General features: G+C 43.7%; 1 protein-coding gene across 3 annotated transcripts; it reads left to right on the top strand.

Moving 5' to 3' along the window:
- Positions 1-821: 821 nt before the first annotated feature.
- LOC117354566 (oocyte zinc finger protein XlCOF6-like) lies at positions 822-14,926 on the top strand. Of its 3 annotated transcripts, none has more exons than XM_033932319.1 (4): positions 822-938; positions 1,252-1,378; positions 7,375-7,488; positions 13,033-14,926. In XM_033932319.1, exons 2-4 carry the CDS (start codon positions 1,252-1,254, stop codon positions 14,913-14,915), a joined length of 2,124 nt encoding a protein of 707 aa, XP_033788210.1. In that variant the 5' UTR covers positions 822-938; the 3' UTR covers positions 14,916-14,926. The 3 variants fall into 3 exon arrangements, with proteins under 3 accessions (XP_033788210.1, XP_033788209.1, XP_033788207.1); XM_033932318.1 differs by having other exon boundaries at positions 7,369-7,488; positions 13,036-14,926; XM_033932316.1 differs by having other exon boundaries at positions 7,369-7,488.
- The last annotated feature ends 5,446 nt before the right edge of the window (positions 14,927-20,372 follow it).

Below are 20,372 nucleotides of genomic sequence, written 5' to 3'. Positions count from 1 at the left end.
TTGGCTGCATCAGGGGCAAAGTAACCGGCTGGAGAGAATCGTACAATTTCTACCAGTGCTGCAAAGACTGATCCCGGGTCCTTCCTTACAACAGACCTAAGATCAGCCTTTTCAGCACTAGTCAAAGTTGGGTGGTTCCTGGGAGCGTATTCCATAGTCCTCATTGTCAGGAGGAGGAGTTTAATCTCTTCCCCTCCCCTCACGAACATTCTGACCAATAAGAGCTGTCACTCCTCTCCTACTCCATCAGGGCTAGGGGGTGGAGCCTTCTAACTTCTCTTCCCGCCGCACGAACATTCTGTCCAATAAGAGCCAGAAAAAGCTGTAACTCCCTGTTTACTCCCCATCAGGGCTAGGGGGTGGAGCCATCTAACTCCTCCTCCCGCCCCACGGCCATTCTGACCAATAAGAGTCGGAATGAGCTGTAACTCTTCCTTGTTTCCTATCCATCAGGCCTAGGGGGTGGAACCTTCCAACTCCTCTTCCCGCCCCACGAACATTCTGACCAATAAGAGCTGTAACTCCTCCTTCCTCTCCATCAGGCCTAGGGGGGTGGAGCCTTCTAACTCCTCTTCCCGCCCCCAAGAACATTCTGACCAATAATAGCTGTCACTCCTCTTCTCATCAGGGCTTGGGGGTGGAACCTTCCGACTCCTCTTCCCGCCCCTCGGCCATTCTGACCAATAAGAGCCAGAAAGAGCTGTAACTCCTCCTTGTTTCTTCCCCATCAGGGCTAGGGGGTGGAGCCTTCTAACTCATTCTGAGCAATCAGCACTAAAAGGGGCCGAGCCAAGCCGAAAGGGTCGTGAAGCTCCGCCTCCCCTTGATGATGTCATCACCCCTTTTAGTTTTGGATTCCTTCGAAGAAATCTCGGGGGCCAAATCTCAGCTTCTCCCAATTCGTTTCTAGGCAACTGCCTAAAGGAGCTTCCGCTCAGGTAGGAGCTTTTTATAAATGTTCACCGGCGCGAGCAGCATCTTATACTTGCTGCTCGCGCCTGTCTCGGGATCGGAACATGACGTCACGAGGGATCCGATGGATGCGAATGGACGGGCTTGAGCTCAGACTAGTTAGGCTCGGCCCGGCCCATCTGGGCCCAGTACTGGGATGATCTCCTGAACTAGATCCCTGTGTTATGTGTTTGTGACTTATATGAGCTGGAAAACTTTCTCCCTGCCCCGAAGAGCTCCACGATTAGGAGGTGATGGTGATGCAGAAGGTGCTGAGTGTGTTTCTGGTTTGTGTTTCAGATGCGGGTGACGTTTGAGGACATCGCTGTCTCTTTCTCTCTGGAGGAATGGGAGTATTTGGATCAAGGGCAGAAAGAGCTTTACAGGGAGGTGATGAAGGAGAATTATGAGATCCTGATCTCACTGGGTAAGGGAGATCGTTACATTTTTATTAGAAATATTGGAATATTATTATAAAGAGTATTGTAAGTAGTGTCATTTAGTGGAAAAGTGAGTGAATGCTGCAGTGATTGCTTTATATCTTCTCAGCAGCTGGAGTCGGTGAGAATGGGATTAAAAGTTTCAAGTTTTTATTCATATTTGATGAATCGCTTATTCAATTTACTAAGCGATGTACAATTTTCTAAAAAGAAACCTGGTTACAGGGAAAGTTACAATTCTTTCTTAGAGGGAATAAACAAGAAAGGGAAAGAGTTAAAAACCTAAAGCATTTTGTCGTATGTCTAAAATTTAAATGTTTAAAAGCGTCTTTAAAAAGATAGGTTTATTTGGAGGTAAGGATCACCAACACGGTAATAAATACTGTGTTAGGAGCAATTTAAATTTATCGGGTGACACCCAGCACAATGGCAAGTAAATTATATTGTTTATTTAAAGCTTCTATACTACTGAGTAATGACTATAAAGTCAATTCAGAGTGGTTTACATGAGCAGCTTTGATGGAAATATGAATATTAACTTCAGAAAAGATGATTCAATACATGAACTATAGTCAAGGAGGAACACAACCCTGCTGGAGCTTTAATAAAATAGCTTAGTAATGGTGTTTATCCCAGGACAAGCAGGCAGCCTATTCTCACATGTGGGTGACGTCATCCACAGAGCCCGGGTGCGGACAGCCTCACAATCAGATTTGCTTGGAGAAACTCCAAAGTTTTGAGTCTGCCGCACCGTGCATGCGCGAGTGCCTTCCCCCCCAGCACAGGGCGTGTCTTCTCGGTTTTCCGTGGAGCCAATAAGTCCGTGATTGACGCTCTGCGCTGAACTTAGTTTGCTTCGTGCCTTCTCTCACCACGGCTCGTGTTTTATTTTCTTATTACCGGGTTGCTGTGCTTTTCTTTCAGCATTGTTTAAAAAGAAAAAGACTTGAATTTTTTCATCGAGTGACGGCGGGGCCTGTCGCATGCCCTCAGCCTGCGGGCTTTGACTTTGCGGCAGCTATTGTTCCTTCAATGTCCCGGCCGGTCACAGGCTTCAAAAAGTGTAGCCAGTACCAGTGTGCGATCTCCCTCACTGACCCACACCACTGGTGCTTTCAGTGTCTGGGGTCTGACCATTGCCCGGAGTCGTGCGTTCGTTGTGCTACTCTTCAACTTCGAGCCCTTAAATGTCGTCGAGTTCAAGTGGAGAAGATTTTTGGTATGGGCACCCCTACTACACCCTCGACATCCAACTCGATCAGACCTGCTGTGGGGTGTCCTCCTGCCTCCACGACTCGGACCTCCACTCTCATCAGACCTTCCTCGTTTGGAACGTCCTCGACCTTGAGTAAATCTGCCAAGTCTTCTCCTGAACTTCCCTCAGGTCAGATACCTCAGCAGATATTTCCAGCGGTGGTCCTCAAGATGCCTAAGCATCATTCCTCCAAGTCGAAGCATTCCTCCTCTTCGACCTCGGAGCCTTTAGCCTCAGCTAGTGGTCCAGTTTCAGACTCGGATCTACAATTGCAGGCTACCATCCAGACCATTTTGGAGCGTCTCATTGAGCAGTTTGGAGCTGAAATCCAATTTCTTATAAACCTCCCCCACCAGCCTCAACTGTAGTAATCCCAAAGTATACTAATCCCAAAGAGATTTACAAAAGTGGCAGTTGAATCAGAAGTTGAAAGGCAAGTTCTGGAGAATGACTGTGTCAGTGTCTCACACTGCAGCAGGACTGTTAGGAAGGGCTGCAGGGTGTTGCTTGTCTTCAGAGACAAGAAACTGAAGTTTGGCTGCTTCTGGAAGGAGAAGCGGCTGAGTTTTAAAGAGTTATCTGAGACACTGTAGTTCTGGTCCAGTGATCAGGTGAGGTTCACAGATAGATTTTGCTAAGGATGTGGGACCCTGGGGGTCAAAGGGGAGCTTGAACCAATTTTTCTGCTTGTTGCAGTTATCCTCCTTTTTGGTTGAGATCCCATCTCACTCCCTCCCCCCTTACCTTTGCGGTGCGTTTTAAGTGAGTAATTTATTCAAGCTGCCAGAGCCTGCGAGCAGTCGCGTGCATCTGTGGGCGGAAGCTTCTCCTCTGACGCAACCGGAAGTTGGGTCAGAGGAGAAGCTTCCACCCACAGACGCACGTGACTGCATGCAGGCTCCGGCAGCTTGATCAAGTTACTCACTTAAAACACGCGGCGAAGGTAGGGGGGAGGGAGATAGATTTGGGTAGGTAGGAAGGAGGGAGGGGGGCCGCGCGCATTCCCTCCCTTAATTGCGGGGACAAGGCCATTCACCGCTCCATGGCCTTGTCCCCGTACCCACAGTGAGCAATTTTTCTGCCCCCACTGTTTCGGCGGGTTACCTGCGGCTAGCCGCGGGTAACAGCCACCATGTCATTCTCTAATACAGAATTAGATTGTTTCAGAGATGTCCAGTATACACATATATATGTACAAATCATTTACCTTTGATTGACTCGACTCTAAAGAATACTATAATCCTATATCTCTTCGTTATACTTATTTATATAATTAGCCTCTAGAAATATACACACTAAAACTTTTAGGGACAATTTAAACTTCCCTCGTATATCCTGCCTAATCTTATCATGTGTAAACTATGAAGTAGTGAGCTAATCCCACTATATTAATTAAAGTAGTTTGAGAAATGAAAGGTCTTCATTCCTTTCTTTAACTTTTTAGTATCTTTTTCTCGTTTTAATTCCTTTGGTAGGGAGTTCCACCACTGAGAGAACATTCTTTTCCTGACACTTCTGTATTTGATGTCTTTGAAAGATGGTATTTCCAACAAGTATTCTTGACTCGAGCGAAGTGTGTGTGTTGGAGTATGATTGTGTAGTCTGGTTGCTAAGTAATGCGGTTCTGAAAGAAGAATGATTTTGTGTGTCGTCAACATGATCTTTGCCCTACTTTCAATAGGGAGCCAGTGTAATTCTTTCAGAATCAGAGTAGCACTTGTATGTTTTGATTTCCCAGCAGAAATCTTGCTGCTGCGTTCTGTACTATCTGTATGTGTTTGATCATGTACTTGGGAACGCCTAGCAGGATTGCATTGCAGTAGTCCAAAATGGAGAGTTCCTGGGATATTATTACATCAGACATTGCATGCTATTTGTGCAAAGCAGCCCCGGTAAAAGGGGGAGGAACTCTGCCTGGCGCCTGTTCAGAAGAGCAAAGCGGTAGGCCCAGCTCCTCTCCCACCCCCATTCCTCCTGTCAGCTCCATTTTGTCCTTCCGCTGCTTGTCTCCCTCCTGCCAGTTTAGCTAATCAGCAATTCCCCTGCCGATTCAGCTGATTGTGGCTCTGGAGCTGTGATCAGCTGAGCTGGCAGGGAGAGCAGGGGCTGCTTGTTCAGCTGTGGGATTTTTTTGGGAAGGGGGGGAGGGCCCTTAAATGGGCAAGGCTATTGTGAGTGTGTTGTGTGCCTCTATGTCCAGCACATAAAACAGCTACTGACAGGTCCAGACCTGGAAAATTTTGCCTTAGAAAAGGGGGAGAAATTTCCCTTTCGTTCATCACTAGGAGAGCTCATTTAAATACTAATGAGCGCCTTGAGATGCATTTGCTTAGGGTTCTTGTGGCTGCTATGGGGATTGGCAACAGCCCCTGAAAACCCTTTTGAACATCAGGAGGGGTTCCTCCGTGCCAGTAAGACCGCTTTAATGAGTCTTACCAGCATGGAAAGCATTTGAGAAAGGTCTTTCTTGCCCTTATTTTTTTCAGCCAGTTATTTTTGAACCAAAAGAATCCAACTCGCTATCACTTGCCAAATGCAGGTCTCCTCAGTCACTCTTAAGCATGAAATAATCTCCTCCTTGGGTTTTGCATACCCAACCCCCCTGTCATGTCTGTTTGTCCAAGTTAGATTGTAAGCTCTTCTGAGCAGGGACTGTCTATTTAATGTCAAAATGTACAGCACTGGCTACCCTCTTCAGCTCTATAGAAGTATTAAATAGTAGTAGTAGTAGTAAATAGTTATGTTCACTTTGCATCTGATTGGATGGGCCATTTGGCCTTTATCTGTCGTCATGTTTCTATGACCTACGAGTACTTTGGCCTTAAAAATATGACAAAAATCACAAAATGTCAAAGTCTCGGTAGGAAAGTTGCTTAACAGTCTACGTTGACACTTGATGAAAATGGAAGCCTCATTTGTGAAACCAAACAGCCTTAATTTCATTCTGAGTAATGAACTTTGTAACCAGCACAGTCTTATCTATTGCTGCAGCCACTAAACTCTATCTTTCAACAATCATCTGCCCTACCAACTCCTCTGCAGGCAAGTCGTCTTGGGGAGGATTCAATAAATGGTGCTCAGAAATCCAAACCAAGCAACTTTGTGCATAAGGACTTAGGCCTGCTGATACCTGGTAGAAATCCTGGTGTGCGAGTTGGACCCAGAACCCTCTTCTGTAATACTGGACCTAAATACTTAGAAAACCCCTATCTCCCACCCACCCTCACCGAGCCCCTCCCATGGCCATGTTCCTTTTTAGGTTGCACGCAAGACACTTTGGGGAGCCAAAACCTCACTTGTTGTTTTTTCAAACAAAATGTTATAAAAAGTTATCAGACCACATCGCTGTATCTGAAGATAAATCTAGAGCCCTTCATATAATATTAGCCACATTGTATAAACAGAGCCAAATTCAGTGGGTGACTTTTTTTATGCACTGGGACAAAAACTCCAGCAGGGACCCTGTGGAGCTGAATCAACGTGAATATTAAAATCTCCAAGTAAGGAAAAATTGGTGGCTCCAGAGGCAGATGGATGAGAAGTTGAGCAGTTTTGCATAACGGAGACTCAGAAATTCTAGGAGTGTGAGTTATGTTATGTTAATCAGGTTTTCTATTCCGCCTTTACCTATTCAGTTCAAGGTCGGTTTACATTACAAGAGGTTGGGTCTGTTACCCAGGAAATTAAAATGGACAGTTTGACACGGACATTCAATAGGTACAGGTAGTTCAGTATAGTTATTAAAACAGTTAAGTCATAGTTACAAATACATAGTTACAAGTTCAAGTATTGTATACAGTATACTTGAATATAAGTCGATCCAAATATAAGTTGAGACCCCTTTTTCCCCCCAAAAAGGAGGAAAAATGGTTGACTGAAATATAAGTGGGGTGGCTAAATATTCAAGTGCCCTACCCTGTCAGGCTCTGCACCCTTCCTTCCTTTCCTCCCTCCCTTGTCAGACTCTGCAACCAGCCCCCTTCCTTCCTTTCCTCCCTCCCTTGTCAGACTCTGCAACCAGCCCCCTTCCTTCCTTTCCTCCCTCCCCGTCAGACTCTGCACCCAACTCCCTTCCTTCCCTCCCTCTCCTTTCAGGCTCTGCACACAGCCCCCTTCCTTCCCTCCCTCCCCTGTCAGGCTCTGCACACAGCCCCCTTCCTTCCTGTCCTCGCTCCCCTGTCAGGCCCTGCACACAATCCCCTTCCTTCCCTCCCCTGTCAGACTCTCCACCCAGCCCCCTTCCTTCCTTCCCTCCCTCCCCTGTCAGGCTGCACCAAGCCCCTTTCCTCCTCCCTCCAGATTCTGCACCCTTCCTCCCTCCCAGGCTGTGCGCCCTGCCCCTCTCCCTACCCTATCCTCATACCTCATCTGCTGATCCATGGTGGAGGTGCAGCGGGCAGGAGCGAACTTTCCAAGTTCCTGCCCCGCTGCTAACGAGCTGCTGCGTGATCAAGTTTCTTCGACTACTGAGTGGCACAAGCAGGAGTGCGATTTAGGCGCTGCTGCTGGGTGCTGAGCAGCTTCCTTACTGGCTTCCGCAAATTATCACCAAACTATAAAGAAGATGGTTTAAATAACTTTTCTGAGATTTGCAAGGCTGTTTCTTTTTAACCAAAGGTTTTAATATTTTTGTTCAGTGAAGTTAGTGGACTTCTTTATGCTGGAAATTTGCCTGACTTTTGAATTTGAGGGAATTGGGCTAATGCAGTTTTCTTACACCAGGAACAGGCTGTCCAAACCTCACCCCGGAGATTATATCGCGCATTGAACGAGGGGAAGAGCCGTACATCAGGGGAGAGCCTGGATCAGAGGAAAGAGAGACTGGGAAAAGCAGCTGCTCAGGTGAGTGCAGAACTGGGGTAAAACTGGTGTGATGGAGACTGGTGGTGTAACCTTCATAGATAGAAGAAATTGATCCGTTTGATGTAACTAAGTGCACACTGCCAACTGAGTACTGCTCAGACCTGAGGTGGATCCATGTTTAGTCCTCAGGGGTGAGCTCTGGCTGAACTCCTCACAGCAGCAGGGCCCCGAGTGACTGAAGCAGAAGATGTCGGGCTCTTAAAGGAGCTCAGTATGACCGTGAGAAATCTCAGTAAGGGTTATGTAGACAACTTTAAGACAGAAACCATTGAGAATTTTAGTTGCCACTCTCTAGACCAGTGTCTCTCAAACTGTGTGGCCCGAAGAGATTCCGGGTGTGCCACAATAGATTCCCGAATTTTACTTTATTTTAAAAAATTCCCTTCATAAATATACATTAGAATAGATAAGATGTACGTTTGCGTACGCAAGAGTCTGTCAATGTTATGAGCATCTGTGTGTGTAAGAGTATAACCTCCCAGACAAGAATCATTCTTTGACGTGATTGGCCCTTGAAAATAAACAGCAAGTAATTTTATTTTTCATGCAGTAGTTCCCCTAACTTGAGCAACAAAACATTTGGATCATCTTATCTTTGCAAACTTGGATTTTCAGCTCTGACCGAAATTGAATTGAATAAAAGAGAACGACTACAGGTGGTGCATGATGAAATGCGTGTTGACTATCGAGCCACATTTTGAGTTAATTTGCACTCAAAAACAAGCCCATCCATCGCATTGATTAGCAATTCTATTCTATGTTTTACCATTGTTAAAATTACCCATACATAGCTTAAAGAACTTTAAACAAATAACTCTCAAATTTAATATTTTGTTGGTTTTGCAATTTTATATTTTCAATTACAATGTGCCGCAAAAAACATGTGCTCCGTTTAGTGTGTTGGAGCTAAAAAAAGGTTTGAGACACTGATCTAGACCAACCCCATCCTGGGTAGATCCTTTTGAAGAGATGATCTCCAGAACTGTATAGAGAACTTCAAATGAGATCTCACCACAGACTGGTACAGAGACACTGTTGCCTCCTGTTTCCTGCTGACTATTCCTCTCCCTATGTACTAAGCATCTTCCTGGCTTTCGCCCGAGGAAAAACATGACACTAGAACACAATGGAGAGCAGCCATAAACAAATATAAGGATAACATCCGAAACAAAGAAAAATTACTACACCAGTAAAATAGGAGGTAACACAACCGACAGCAAAAAAACTGTTCCGCCTAGTACGACAACTGACAGCCCCCCCCCATCCTCCTTCTCATCCCCATAACCAATAACCATCCCAATATTGCCGAAAAAAAATCTCATCAAACCTGGACAACGAATAACAAGTTGAAACTGAACACCACTAAGATCAAAGCCATTGGTTTCCGCACCGCACAACAGAATGTCATACCTAACCTCACTCTTTCATCAGGCATTACTCTCATAATGGAAAAATCCACCAAGGTACTAGGCTGCATCTTAGACGACAATCTCACAATTGAACCACAAATATCTAACCTTCGGAAAAAGACCATTTACACTATGCATCAACTACGACTCACAAGACCATTCTTCCATCCACACCACTTTGCTCTGATTGTTCAGATGATGGTCCTACCCCAATTGGACTATTGCAACTCCTCCTACCTTAGCATCAACATCGCTCTTATCCACAAACTACAACTCATCCAGAACACAGCCATTAGACTAATCTACAAATTAAAGAAAATTTGACTCAATTACAACCTTCATCAGGCTCCCAATATCGTCCCCAATAATCTTCAAATCGTCATGTATCCTACACCAGATCCTATACAGAAGCTCAGCAGCCCCTCTCATCCAATTATTCTCTAATGTTTGGTCGACATAAAAAAAAATCCTTAACAGAGTCCAACTAAACCTACCATCCACAAAATACCTCCACTACAAACGAATTTTCCACTCTATGTTAACCTATGTGAGTGTAAAAATCTGGAATTTCCTACCAGAAGCTATCAGGAAAGAGACAAACTACACTAGATTCAGAAAAAAACTGAAGACTCACCTTTTTGACAACTAACTTAGTTTCTGTATAGCATCCTTTATGTCTAAGTCCCTCCTCTTATCTCTCCTTGTCCTCTTCCCCTCCTTCTTTTCCCCTTCCTCTTTAATCTGTCGCCTTGAGCCTGTATAGGTATGAGCGACTCACAAATGGAAGATAAGATTATATTAGATTTTTATCTATTTGGCTATCTTAAGATTCTCAGATATGATCACCCTCCCCCCCACCCCCCTATGTCCTGCTCTTGTTTTTCTTCACAGTAGAAAAAGTTCAAAGAAGAGCAACCAAGATGATAAAGAGCATGGAACTCCTCTCATATGAGGAAAAGCTAGGGTTACCAGATGTACCCGGACATATCCTCTTTTTAGAGGGCATGTCTGGGCATCCGGACAGTTTTTCAAAATCTGGCACTTTGTCCAGGTTTTGAAAAGCTTCTTCTTTGGGACCACGTCCTCCCTCCCAATGAGAACAGGTTGAGAGGGTGGGGGAGGGGCGCATGATGTGGGTGTAATAGGGTGGGATTATGGGTCTGGAGTTTAGTCAACTAAAATCTGGTAACCCTAAGAAAAGCTAAAAAGGTAGGACTCTTCAGCTTGGAAAAGAGACGGCTGAGGGGAGATATGAATGAGGTCTACAAAATCCTGAGTGAATTTTTTTTTATAATTCTTTATTCATTTTTAAACTTTCAACAAGTGCACAATATAAGTAATACATAGATTTACTAACATCACTTGATAAATCTATCAAGATCATAACAAAGGTATATATATCTAAACCCTTCTTCCCCCTCCCTTTCTATACAATTATTTAATTGAATCAATCTTTGTCATATTTCTTTTTTTACATTTTTTTTTTTCCATTTATATAAACCCTCCCCTTTCCCTTCCAATCATAAATAATGTTAAGAAAATGGTGTTTATTCATTACAAAACAATGTCAATGGCCCCCATATTTCATTAAACCTTTTATAATTTCCATTTTGTATTGCTATTGAACGTTCCATTCTATATATGTGACATAGTGAATTCCACCAGAAATTAAAATTAAGTCCTGAGTGAATTGATTTTTTACTCTATCAAAAATTACAGAGTTACATGGAAATACTTTTCAGTTACATCCACTCAGGATTCCATATGGTGATCAATCTATTTCAGAAAGGAAAATGGTAAAACCAGAGGGCATAATTTGAGGTTGAGGGGTGGTAGATTCAAAAGTAATGTTAGGAAATTCTTTTTTCAGAGAGGGTGGTTGATGCATGGAATGCGCACCCGAGGGAGGTGGTAGAGAAGAAGACGGTGACAAGAGTTCAAACAAGCATGGGATGAACACAGAGGATCTCGAATCAGAAAATAATGGGTATACATTGAAGGAAGTAAGGCCAGTACTGGGCCGGCATGCACGGTCTGTCCTGTATATGGACATTCAGTTGAGGACGGCTGGGGAGTTTCGATGGTTAAGATGGGCTGGAGTGAGCTTTGAAGGAGACTCCAGTAGATGGAACCTAAGCACTGGGCAGGTCTCTGGGTTTTTCTGGCCCAGAAATATCTAAGAAAAAGGACCATATATGGATGGACCATTCAGGTCTTCATCTGCCGTCATTTACTATGTTACTATGTAATACCCACACTGGCATTAAGAATTTAAAAATCATAGGAGCCCCATATATGGAAATGAACAAGCAAATACCCTTCCAACTCTAGCCTCCCAACCCCACTCCCTCCCCTCCCCCCACCACCCAGTCTCCCCCCCCCTTTTCCTTTTATTTTAATATTGTATCCTCCACCCATTCTCCTCGTTTCAATGGTTTGCTTAATAGTTGCTTTCAGTTTTTGTCCATTCCCCGCCTTTTAATTAATTTTTATATAATTCTGTAAAGCGCTTTGGTACTTAGAGTGGTATATCAAGTCATAATAAACGTGATATTCTCATTCTTCAGAGCTCTTCCCTCTAATTCTATACAGCAAGGGTGTCAAACTCAATCACATTAGGAGGCCGAAATGTAAAACACAGGCTGTCATGGGCCGAGCCAGAACCCCCCCCCCCCCCATAACAGTACTAATTGTAATACCATTTTTTCCATTCATTGTTCTTATATACACACAATGTAATCTTATTAACAACACATAATGGTTAACCAGAAAATTAAACTACACAAAGCACACTGTACGTTTGCTTCTCACCATTCATTCCTACAGAACACAGATAACCCCTATGCAAATATGGAACCACAGACTAAAATACTAATATATACAAAGAAAACCCTAAGATTCAAGACTCTGTATGCAGTACAACCCCAGAGAAATAGAAACAAATGCATTTCTTCCTGAACAGTGCAAAATATAGACAGCAGATGTAAATTCTCAACATTGACACAATTCAGTCACTAAATTATGCAGAGAAACGAGTGCGGCAAAGAGCAGGAGGGAGCCTTCCAGAAGGTAAACGCACAGGGGCGGCAATGAGCAAAAAGCAGCATCACCCTTAAGCCGGCTGCCTACATCAGGAGTGTCCAAGGCACACAGTCACCGTGGGCCGCATAAAATGGCCAGGCGATCCGGCCTTATTCTGCAGGCAGGCCTTGTGTGTGTCACATGTGATATACAGTGTCCCAGATGTTAAGTGCCACATTGGCAAGTAACTTTCATGCTAGAACAACAATTCCGTGCTGTTATATGGCAGATATAGCTGTAAGTGCGAGGAGTGGTGTGGAAATAGGCAGGACACGAGTGGGCTCTGGGTGAGTCCTGTACTTACACGCAAATCCTATAGAATACTGTCCGTTCTGTACGCAAGTGGTAACATTTCAGCACTCGCGTTTTCACCTGCGTAGCACTCGGATTTTTGACTCCCTTAACCTCTACACACTGCCATTTCCAAGGAACATCTCATCGTCTCACAAACCTGCACCTTGTGGAGATAAATCTTCAAAAAATGGTTTGCAAATAAGAAATTTATTTTTTTTTTAACCACTTTATTGACTACGAAAAAGAACAATAATACAAAGCTCCAAATAGAAAACACCCAATATACAGTACACACTACAGCAAATACAACAAGCTTTGTCCAGCTGACCCCAGCGAACCCTACACCCCGGAAGAGATACAGTGCAAACAGTAAAAAGAGGCCGGGAAGATACCAGCTGCCTAATTCAAATTGACCTTTGAGGAGTAGATCTCCATTTCTCATAAATAGTCCAGATCTTACTATAGGAGAGCCATGTTTGCCTTCTAGTGGCCACTGATTTACACATCTGTTGGACATAGTCCATTCTGAGTAGCAGATATTGTTTGGTAGGCAGTTTGGGGGAACGCCAACAGCGGGCTAACGCCAGGCGTTCCACCGTAAATGCAAATAAGAACTTGACCAATTCTCAAGCCATACATGGAAAATCCTGGTGTGATATAACCTTATTATATGCAGGTTCTATCTTAGAAACCACTGCTCTTTTCTAACTCATGAGTAATACCTTCTGTTTCTATCCAGCAGATCAGACGATCTCACAAGAATGGAAGAATCGAGGAGAAGATCCTCTAGAAATGGAAGAAATTCAAACACCATCGGAAAATGTCTGTGAGCATATTTCCCAGGGAACAGAAAGGATTAGCTGTAAGCAAGAATCAAAGGAACAGAGAGACCCTGCAGGAGACTCAAGGGATGGAGTCACTAAGTGTGAGAGAAATGACGGGGAGCTCAGTATAATCGCTGAGGACCAGAGACACCTGGCAGAGAGACCCTCCCAAATGAATAATAGTGACAAAATGACTTCTAAATTCCAACATGACAAGAGTAAAGGAAAAACACCTCAGAAAGAATTCACATATATTACAAATAATAAGAGCATCACCTTTATTTCTCCTAAGTGTGATAAGAGCTTCCCATTGTTTTCAGAACTCCAAATGCGCAAAACAAATCCTACAAATGAGAAACTATTTCCATCTGCTGAGTGTAATAAAAGCCTTAAACACCATTCAACTTTAAAAATTCACCAACAAACTGCCACAGCAGTTAAACCATTTAGCTGTACTGAGTGCAATAAAAGCTTCACTAAGCATACATTTCTAAAAAGACACCAAATGATTCATACAGGTCAACAGATCCACATAGCAGTTAAACCATTTAAATGTGTTGAATGTAATAAAAGCTTCACTCGGCTTTCAGGTCTAAAATTTCACCAGAGGATTCACACAGGAGACAGACCATTTACGTGTACTGAGTATAATAAAAGCTTCACTCAACATTTAGATCTAAAAAGACACCAAAGGATTCTCACAGATCACAAACCGTTTACATGTAGTGAGTGTAATAAAAACTTCACTCAGTATTCAGTTCTAAAAAAACATCAAATGATTCACACAGGTCAACAGACCCACACAGCAGTTAAACCATTTACATGTACTGAATGTAATAAAAGCTTCACTCGGCTTTCAAATCTAAAAAGACACCAAATGATTCACACAGGTTACAAACCATTTATGTGTACTGAGTGTAATAAAAGATTCACTCAGCGTTCAAATCTAAAAAGTCATGAACAGATTCACAGAGCAGTGAAACCATTTACATGTACTGAGTGTAATAAGAGCTTCACTCGGCTTTTAGGTCTAAAATTTCACCAGAAGATTCACAAAGGAGACAGACCATTTACATGTACTGAGTGTTATAAAAGCTTCACTCAGCATTCAGTTCTAAAAAGACACCAGATGATTCATACAGGTCAACAGACCCACACAGCAGTTAAACCATTTACATGTACTGAGTGTTATAAAAGCTTCACTCGTCTTTCAAATCTAAAAAGACACCAAATGATTCACACAGGTCACAAACCATTTATGTGTACTGAGTGTAATAAAAGCTTCACTCAACGTTCAAATCTAAAAAGTCATGAACAGATTCACAGAGCAGTGAAACCATTTACATGTACTGAGTGTAATAAGAGCTTCACTCGGCTTTTAGGTCTAAAATTTCACCAGAAGATTCACAAAGGAGACAGACCATTTACATGTACTGAGTGTAATAAAAGCTTCACTCAACTTTCAGATCTAAAAAGACACCAAATGATTCACACAGGTCAACATACTCACAAAGGAGTTAAACAATTTACATGTATTGAATGTAATAAAAGCTTCACTTGGCTTTCAGGTCTAAAATTTCACCAGAAGATTCACACAGGAGTCAGACCATTTACATGTACTGAGTGTAATAAATGCTTCATTCAGCATTCAGATCTAAAAAGACACCAAATGATTCACACAGGTCACAAACCGTTTACATGTACTGAATGTAATAAAAGCTTCACTCAGCGTTCAAATCTAAAAATTCATAAACAGACTCATAAGAACATAAGAATTGCCGCTGCTGGGTCAGACTAGTGTTCCATCGTGCCCAGCAGTCTGCTCCCACGGCAGCCTTTAGATCAAAGACATATTAACATAGTAGATGACAGCAGATAAAGACCCAAATGGTCCATCCAGTTTGCACAACTTGATTCAATTTAAATTTTTTCTTCTTAGCTATTTCTGGGCAAGAATCCAAAGCTCTACCCGGTACTGTGCTTGGGTTCCAACTGCCGAAATCTCCTTCAAATCCTACTCCAGCCCATCTAAACCCTCCCAGCCCTCTCCATCCCATCCTCCCCCAAACGGCCATATACAGACACAGACCGTGCAAGTCTGCCCAGTACTGGCCTTAGTTCAATATTTAATATTATTTTCTGATTCTAGATCCTCTGTGTTCATCCCATGCTTCTTTGAACTCCGTGAACTTCTTTTCCTCTCCACCACCTCTCTCGGGAGCACATTCCAGGCATCCACCACCCTCTCCGTAAAGTAGAATTTTCTAACATTGCTCTTGAATCTACCACCCCTCAATCTCAAATTATGTCCTCTGGTTTTACCACTTTCCTTTCCCTGGAAAAGATTTTGTTCTATGTTAATACCATTCAAGTATTTGAACGTCTGAATCATATCTCCCCTGTCCCTCCTTTCCTCTAGGGTATACATATTCAGGGCTTCCAGTCTCTCCTCATATGTCTTCTGGCGCAAGTCTCCTATCATTTTCCTCACCCTCCTCTGGACCGGTTCAAGTCTTCTTACATCCTTTGCCAGATACGGTCTCCAAAACTTCACAACGACCTGTACAGAGGCATCAACAGCTTCTTTCCCTACTGGCTACACCTCTCTTTATACAGCCCAGCATCCTTCTGGCAGCAGCCACCGCCTTGTCACACTGTTTTTTCGCCTTTAGATCTTCTGACACAATCACCCCAAGGTCCCTCTTCCCATCTGTGCAAATTAGCTTCTCAGATCCCAGCATATATGGTTCCTTCCTATTATTAATCCCCCAAATGCATTACTCTGCATTTCTTTGCATTGAATTTTAGTTGCCAGGCATTATACCATTCCTCTAACTTTTGCAGATCCTTTTTCATATTTTCCACTCCCTCTTCAGTGTCTACTCTGTTACAAATCTTAGTATCATCCGCAAAAAGGCACACTTTTCCTTCTAACCCTTCAGCAATGTCACTCACAAACATATTGAACATGATTGGCCCCAGCACTGAACCTTGAGGGACTCCACTACTTACCTTTCCTTCCTCCAAGCAACTTCCATTAACCACCACCCTCTGGCGTCTGTCTGACAGCCAGTTTTTAACCCAGTTCACCACTTTGGATCCTAACTTCAGCCCTTCAAGTTTGTTCAACAGCCTCCTATGAGGAACCGTATCAAAGGCTTTGCTGAAATCTAAGTAAATTACATCTAGCATATGTCCTCGATCCAGCTCTCTGGTCACCCAATCAAAAAATTCAATCAGGTTCGTTTGGCACGATTTACCTTTTGTAAAGCCATGTTGCCTCGGATCCTGTAACCCATTAGATTCAAGGAAGTACACTATCCTTTCTTTCAGCAACACTTCCATTATTTTTCCAACAACTGAAGTGAGGCTCACCGGCCTGTAGTTTCCTGCTTCATCCCTGTGACCACTTTTATGAATAGGGACCACATTCGCTCTCCTCCAATCCCCAGGAATCACTCCCGTCTCCAGAGATTTGTTGAACAAGTCTTTAATAGGACTCGCCAGAACCTCTCTGAGCTCCCTTAGTATCCTGGGATGGATCCCGTCTGGTCCCATCGTTTTGTCCACCTTCAGTTTTTCAGGTTGCTCATAAACACTCTCCTCTGTGAACGATACAGAATCTACTCCATTTTGTGTAACTTTGCCAACAATCTCGGTCCTTCTCCAGGATTTTCTTCTGTGAACACAGAACAGAAGTATTTGTTTAGCACGTTTGCTTTTTCCTCATCACTCTCCACATATCGGTTCCCAGCATCTTTTAGTTTAGCAATTCCATTTTTCATCTTCCTCCTTTCACTTTGTCTGGAAAAAAAATTTTTCTCCCTTTTTTACATTTTTAGCCATTTGTTCTTCTGCCTGTGCTTTCACCAGACGTATTTCTCTCTTGGCTTCTTTCAGTTTCACCCTGTAGTCCTTTCTGCACTCCTCTTCTTGGATTTTTTTATATTTCACGAATGCCAACTCTTTCGCCTTTATTTTCTCCACCACTAGTTTGGACCATTGTCCTAACAGACTAGTCTTACCTGCGTATGTTCCAGTTCAGCAGGAACTTGTCTAACTTTGTCTTGAATCCCTGGAGAGTGTTTTCCCCTATAACAGCCTCTGGAAGAGTGTTCCACTTTTCTACCATTCTCTGGATGAAGAAGAACTTCCTTACGTTTGTACGGAATTATCCCCTCTTGATCTCTCTACCTTGGAGAGGGTGAACAACCTATCTCTATCTACTAAGTCTATTCCCTTCATTATCTTGAATGTTTCGATCATGTCCCCTCTCAGTCTCCTCTTTTCAAGGGAGAAAAGGCCTAGTTTCTCTAACCTCTCACTGTACGGCAACTCCTCCAGCCCTTTAACCATTTTAGTCACTTCTCTGGATTCTTTTGAGTAGTACCGTGTCCTCCTTCTTGAGTGGGGGCGTACCATGGCCCGGTACAGCGGCAGGATAATCTTCGATCTGTTCATGATCCCCTTCTTAATCATTCTTAGCATTCTGTTTGCCTTTTTTGCAGCCGCAGCACATTGCGCGGACGGCTTCATCAACTTATCGATCAGTACTCTCCCAAGTCTCTTTCCTGGGAGGTTTCTCCCTTTATGTTTAAATTATTTTTATTATTCCAGCAGTAAGAAGCAAATACAAACAGTAGTACCATTCAGGAAATAACATTTTTAACAATATAATCAGTTCCCCTCCCCTCCCCAAGAATCCATGGCCAGTCCAACAGCTGAGAGTGGGAATAAAATTTTAAAGATTCAAAAGTCTACTGCGAGCAAGCGGTGTGAGGTCCTGCCAGAAGTGCTCCCACACCTGACAAAATTTGCGACCCGGGCCAAGAGTCAAGTCTCCCACCATGCGTCTCTCCATTGCGTGCACTATCATTAGGGATCTCCATTGTGCATATGACGGGGGATCCAGACATCCTTTATTAGTGTATAAGATTTTTGTTACTGACATGCATCACCTTACACTTATCCCCGTTAAACCTTATTTGCCATCTCGCAGCCCATTTCTCGAGCGTGTTTGTCACGTTGCAGGTCTTCGCAATCCTTCTGCGTCTTCACTACTCTGAATAGCTTTCTTATGGTCCGCAAATTTAATCACCTCTCTCATCGTACCAATTTCCTGGTGGTTTATAAATATGTTGAAGAGCACAGGCCCAAGCACCGAATCCTGCGGCACTCCACTCGTGACTCTTTTCCAGTCCGAGTATTGTCCATTTACCCCCTCTCTGTTTCCTATCCGCCAACCAGTTTTTAATCCATGTGAGTATTTCACCCTCGATTCCATGGCTTGCAATTTTTCAAAGTAGTCGTTCATGCAGAGCAGCGAAACAATTTACATGTACTGGGTGTAATAAAAGCTTCTCTGAACTTTCAGATCTAAAAAGACACCAAATGATTCACAGAGGTCACAAACTGTTTACTTGTAGTAAGTGTAATAAAAGCTTCACTCAGCTTTCACATTTGAAAATTCATGAACAGACAAACACAGCAGTGAAATAATATACCTGCAGTGAGTGTAATAAAAGCTTCACTTAGCGTTCAGATCTAAAAAGACACCAAACGATTGACAGATCAACAGACCCACACAGCAGTTAAACTATTTACATGTATTGAATGTAATAAATGCTTCACTCGGCTTTCAAGTCTAAAACTTCAGAAGGTTCACAAAGGAGACAGACTATTTACATATACTAAGTGTTATAAAAGCTTTACTTGGCATTCAGTTCTAAAAAGACACCAAATGATTGACACAGGTCACAAACCGTTTACATGTAGTGAATGTAATAAAAGCTTCAGTCAGGACTTCCGGCGGAAACATGGCGCTGTAGGCAACTAACTCCTGAAGCTCACCGACCACAGATCGGTATATAATCTGCTATTTTCCCTCCCATCATGCTATTTGGAGCGCGTTCCACCCAGGGGCCCAGTGGTGTACCATTTGTTGTTTCCTGACGCTGATTGGCGGCGAAAGTCACTCGCAAAATCCAGGATCGGAGCAGGCAGGTGGAACCTAAAATGGCGGCGCACGTGACTCCTTCCTCGTCGGAGTCCCTGAGTTCGCTGTAGGTGGCAGAGGTTACAGCAGAGGTCCAGGCGGCAATCGAGGGTACCCTGAGAGATAAACTTCAATGTATCCTGGACAAATTGGATACGCTGGACCAGCGGTTTGCCTCCCTAACATCAGAAGTAAAAGAGACCCAGCAATGTCTTAGTACCACGGAGGACTCTCTGCAGTGCATGACCCAAGATCAGATGGCCCAGACCACTTCTTTGGCGGCGCTCCAAGGAAAGGTGGAGGACCTGGAAAACCAGTCCCGTCGTAATAATCTGAGGTTTGTGGGCCTCCCTGAAAATATTGGGGAGCTGGAGGAATTTTTGGAGAAATGGTTTCCTGAGTCTCTGTAGCTTTCCCAGTCTTTGGGTCCCCTGCTGAATGAATGGGTCAGCGCCAGGAGGGCATGGATAGGCCCAGAGTGGTGATTTGTCGCCTCCTGAATTACCAGCACAAGGTTGCGGAGCTCTGTGCCTTGCGCCAGGGGAGCAAGTTGCAACATGATAATAAGACCATCCTGTGCTTTCAGGATTACTCGGCGGAGGTGTCCCAGCCTAGGCATCGCTTCTCCCCCTTGTATACCTGCTTAATTCACAGGATGATTGTTTTTGCTCTGCAATACCCGGCTCGTCTAAAAGTGGTTCACTTAGACCGGGCTCATCACTTTGATTCTCCTGATTTGGCCCAGCGCTTCATTATTGAACAGTTTTCAGAGGGCCCTGTATGAGTGGAGGTTCTGTACTGTGGACACTCACCTTTTTGCCTGGATGGGGGCTGGTCCCGTGGTCATCGTTTTTTGGATGGGCCTCATGCTTGTTTCTGGATTTTGTTGTGTTTGATTTCTTGCTTTCGGGCCCCTTTTGAGTGCTGCATGACTGGGGGAGACCAGCCCTGGTCTTGGGGACTGATGGACTGGACCTGGTTGTTGGGGGTCCTACTACTGCGTTGACTGTTTCTTGGACTTTTCTTTTGTTGGCTGGCAAAAGGCCTGATTCCCAGCTGAAGACCTTGCGGTGCCTTCTTATTTTTTTCTATTTTTCTCTGTTGGGCACTTTGGGTGGGAGGGAGGCTGGGGTATCTGGGGTAGTGGACAAATCTGTTGAGATTTACCTGGAGGGAGGGTGAAGGATCTTGCTAGGGTCATGTGGGAGGGGTTCTCTGTTTCCTGGTAGTCACATCCGGTTGGGGATGTGCCATGGGATT

The sequence above is a fragment of the Geotrypetes seraphini genome, chromosome 2 (genome assembly GCF_902459505.1).
Source record: "Geotrypetes seraphini chromosome 2, aGeoSer1.1, whole genome shotgun sequence".
Taxonomy (NCBI): domain Eukaryota; kingdom Metazoa; phylum Chordata; class Amphibia; order Gymnophiona; family Dermophiidae; genus Geotrypetes; species Geotrypetes seraphini.
Note: the sequence above shows the minus strand (reverse complement) of the source record. Positions and strands in the feature narration are given on the sequence as shown.